This window comes from Trachymyrmex septentrionalis, unplaced genomic scaffold, assembly GCF_001594115.1.
Source record: "Trachymyrmex septentrionalis isolate Tsep2-gDNA-1 unplaced genomic scaffold, Tsep1.0 scaffold40, whole genome shotgun sequence".
NCBI classification, from domain to species: domain Eukaryota; kingdom Metazoa; phylum Arthropoda; class Insecta; order Hymenoptera; family Formicidae; genus Trachymyrmex; species Trachymyrmex septentrionalis.
In genome coordinates, this window is record NW_017305569.1 from 1,542,981 (window position 1) to 1,546,995 (window position 4,015).

General features: G+C 27.1%; 2 protein-coding genes across 2 annotated transcripts in view; both read left to right on the plus strand.

Moving 5' to 3' along the window:
* The first annotated feature begins 1,678 nt into the window (after nt 1-1,678).
* On the plus strand, nt 1,679-2,970 carry LOC108751001 (odorant receptor 46a-like). Its single transcript, XM_018490921.1, has 4 exons — nt 1,679-2,167; nt 2,250-2,354; nt 2,440-2,595; nt 2,917-2,970. The coding sequence occupies exons 1-4, from the start codon at nt 1,679-1,681 to the stop codon at nt 2,968-2,970; spliced, it is 804 nt and encodes a 267-aa protein (XP_018346423.1).
* A 772-nt stretch (nt 2,971-3,742) lies between these two features.
* LOC108750961 (odorant receptor Or2-like) overlaps nt 3,743-4,015 on the plus strand; it is a 2,533-nt gene continuing 2,260 nt past the window's right edge. Inside the window, exon 1 of the mRNA XM_018490843.1 lies at nt 3,743-3,849. Within this exon, the coding sequence (XP_018346345.1) occupies nt 3,743-3,849 (107 nt within the window). The remainder of the gene's footprint in view (nt 3,850-4,015) is intronic.

The window sequence follows — 4,015 nt, forward strand, 5'->3', positions numbered from 1 at the left end:
TAAATTAATATATAAAATTATACTCAAATGATAAAATCTTTACATTATCCATGGCTGCTAATACAATATAATTTTTTATTCATCAATTTTATTTTGTATAATGATTTAAAGTGCCACAGCCTCTATAGTACAAAGTTGCATAAAAGTTGCAGCAACTTCTGCAACATTGCAGAGATTTTGCTGTAAATTCTATGCTATATGAGATGTATATCAAAAGTGAATCTCGAAATAATTTCGAAATAGGTATATTAAAATCAAAAGAGCTATTAGAGTCTTATAGCAAAATAATTTATGCTATAATAAAACTTTATTGAAATAAATAATAAACAACTTTCTATAAATAAAAATATTATACAAGACAAACAAAAATGAATAAAAGAATATTTAGATTAATATGTATTAGTGAGAACAAGAATTAAGTTTTATTAAGAAGATTACTATTATATATTGAGTATTGTAAGTTAGACATATTCCTAAAGAGGAACGTTAAAAGAAGATCAAAGCGTTTGAAAGTTGTTATTGAAAGTTGTTTATTATTTATTTCAATAAAGTTTTATTATAGCATAAGTTATCTTGCTAGGCTCTAATAGTCTTTCTCGTTTTAATATAATTGAGCCGAGTCTTACAATATATTTAATTATTTAATTTTTATATCAAAATGATGAAATATCGATTTTCTAATAGAAAAGTTTAATTACAACAGGAAATTTTAATTTATTAAGACTAGAGGAGTTTTAATTGTCTTTTTACTTATTACTATATTATTAAATGCTCTTTACTTATTATTATTATTAAATACAAATTATTATTAAATTATTGAAAAGTTGTTTTCTTATAGAACAAATATAATTATAATCATTATAGTATAATATATGAAGGCATTGGTAAGACTTTAAATTAAATTTCTCTTTATTATAATCAGAAATTTTATTTAGTCTCATCAAAATGCCTTTTTTGTTGTATTTTTTTGTTAGTTCAATCAATACATTTTTTATAATATATACATAATTTTTTAAATACGTGATATTAGGTTAAGTAAAAAGTCATCGCGTTTTTTTAAAAGACATCTATCAGTAAAAACCGCAATTACTTTCTTACCAACAATATAAATATATCTTGATAGAGTAAAGTTTCAGCTTTAAAAATCTCTTTTTTAAATTATACGATACGACAATTTTTAATGGAGTTATGAGCAATTAAAGTCAAAATAATTCTTTTATTTAATCCGCGATAACTCAGTAATCAAAAGTCGTAGGAATATTAAAAAAAAACGATTTTGTAGGGAAAGTATCAAGCTTTCACGATAGGTAATCGAAAATTTTCTCAAATTCGTTTTGGACACGTTACAAATCCACAAAGTGAGAAGAAAATTTTTCGTCTTTTTCAGCTCGTAGTTTTTGGTATGTAAAAATTATCAAACTCATATAAACTTAAAAAATGTGATAAGCTTTTAAAAGTAGAGATTTCAAGCTTTAAAACCCTTTTTTTAAATTTGAATTTCATTCATTGACGAAGATATTGTATATACAACTTTGAGCTAAAAAATACGCGATGACTTTTTACTTAACCTAATATAATTTTTTAAATATGTGTAATATAATTTGTATATATGTTGTATATATTCCTACATCTCATAGAATATAATTATTTTGCAAACTCCACTTCATCGTGATGTATTATGAACGAAGCTAAAAGGATAGCCTGTGCCTTCATGTTTATTTCGCAAATATCGGGTTTCTTGGTTCTCATAGGACCTTTAATGACTCAGAACGAAAGGCAGTTACCGATGAAAATGTACGTACCGTATTCGATGATGGAGTTACTTCCTTACCTGTTGACTTATCTTGAGCAAGTTGCAGTTGTATTTTACGGAGTATCACTAAACGTCGCTTTTGATTCCCTCGTTTACGGTTTCATTATTCATACTTGCGGGCAGATCGAGTTGTTGAGCTATCGATTGTCGGAAACATTCCGATTTCTACAGGAGAACAATAAAGAGAAGGAGCACGACGTCATCGAGAAATTTGCCATTGCGGAATGTGTGAGACATCATGTTTCGGTGTGCAATATCATGCACAGAATACAATCGTTATTTATGTGGATTATTACCATTTTGTTCTTCTTCAGCCTTATTACTCTTTGCAGCAGCGTCTATCAGATGTCTAATGTATAACAATTGGTTTAAAACATGTATAAAATTCATATCAGCTAAGTGTAGATAATGTTCAATCGATGTTTTTATATTACAGAAAAAATTCTTCAGCGTTGAATTTTTCGTTTTTTTAGTATACTTAGGAGCAATGTTGTTTCAAGTGTTCTCATATTGCTGGTATGGCAACGAGCTTGATTTAAAAGTATTGGTGATAATAAACTTTTAGACTATTTTACTTTTAATTAGTATTTTAAATCCATTTGCTAAGTTAAATATTTTTTGATTAGAATAAAAGTATCGCACATGCTATTTATGCTAGTGACTGGACAATAATATCGGCAAAGCAACGTAAAAGTTTATCATTTATGATGATGATGAGCCAAGGTGGCAGAATGCTTTCTTTTTATGGAATCTGCTCGTTAGTTCTTAGTACTTTCACATGGGTAAGCATATTAAATATGCATATACATAATTATGACTCTTAAAATATATTATATACTAAGAAAAGTGTTCTTAAATCAACAATTAAAAGAGCCTAATAGGAAGGCATTTTGATGAGATAAAATTAAATTTCTGATTATTATAACCAGAAATTCTGTTTAGTCTTACCAAAGTACCATTCTTGTTAGGTCCTTTTGTTAGTTCGATCAGAACATTTTTTTTCAATGTATATATAATTTCTTAAATACTCGCGTGACGTATAATATAAAATTTATATGTGTGTATATAAGCAGTTTAAATTTTTCTTCTTTGTCTCTGTATAGATTTTAAAAACATCCTATTCTTCTTTCAACTTGCTGCAGCAAGCTACGATTTAATATCTCCGTATCTATTCTTTAACAACTGTATTCTAATCAAATTAACGTAAAACTTATTTTCGTATTTACTATACATGTATCTCTAGAATTTTATAGATATTTTTATCTACATAGGAAAATTCGTCTTAAATAAATTATTTTTCAGTCTCCTGTGTATTTTATGATAAAAATAAAATTCTTATGATAAAAATAAAACTTCTTGTTGAATATTTTTTTGCGGAGTAATTCAAAACGATGTACGAATCCAAAAACATATTTGCAGTTTATTTTGTGCACTTCTGCAAAAAAAATTTACAATTTATTATATTTTCCTTACAAAATTTTCAGGTTTGTTAGTTTTTCTGACAGACGAGCGACGCAAAAGAACTTCTTTCATACACATCAATAGTAATAATACTTTAATATCCCTCACTCTCAGTATCCCTTTGTACATTCGATACTGCACGCTACATAAGTTTATAATTTAAAAAATAATGATCGGTTATGTTGTCGCAGATGTCTCATGATTATATGAAAATGAATATAGAGACGAAAAGAAAACGTAGCAAAGAAAGAAAATCAGCTAATTCTGTCGCTGTCATTAAATGTTAAAGAATGTTAGAACATTTTGAACGCTTATAGAACGTTCCAGCGATATTATTATTAATTTATGAGAACGGACGTTGACAATGTATGGAAAGTCTCGTTATATTTTTCTCTACAAGCTTAATATTTTCGAAGCATAGTAAGGCACAACAAAAGGGAGACTATCTATAGTGATCGTTCCGGAATTATGGATATATTGCCATTGAATTTCCGAGTTCTCTGGTTCTGTGGTGCATGGAGCGAAAAGAAAGATAATAACGGTCTTTTTATTCGTTTTTTAAGTTCCTGCTACAAGTACAATAATACTTTTTTCTACATCTTGTTTTTTTATTACGAATATACATTTCTATTATATTTTATATCTGCGTTTGCATCCTTCTACAATTAATTTTTCTTTTTTCTTCTCTTTTCTTGAAAAATTAATTTGTTAATGTGATTTTTTAAATTATGTAGTGACTAT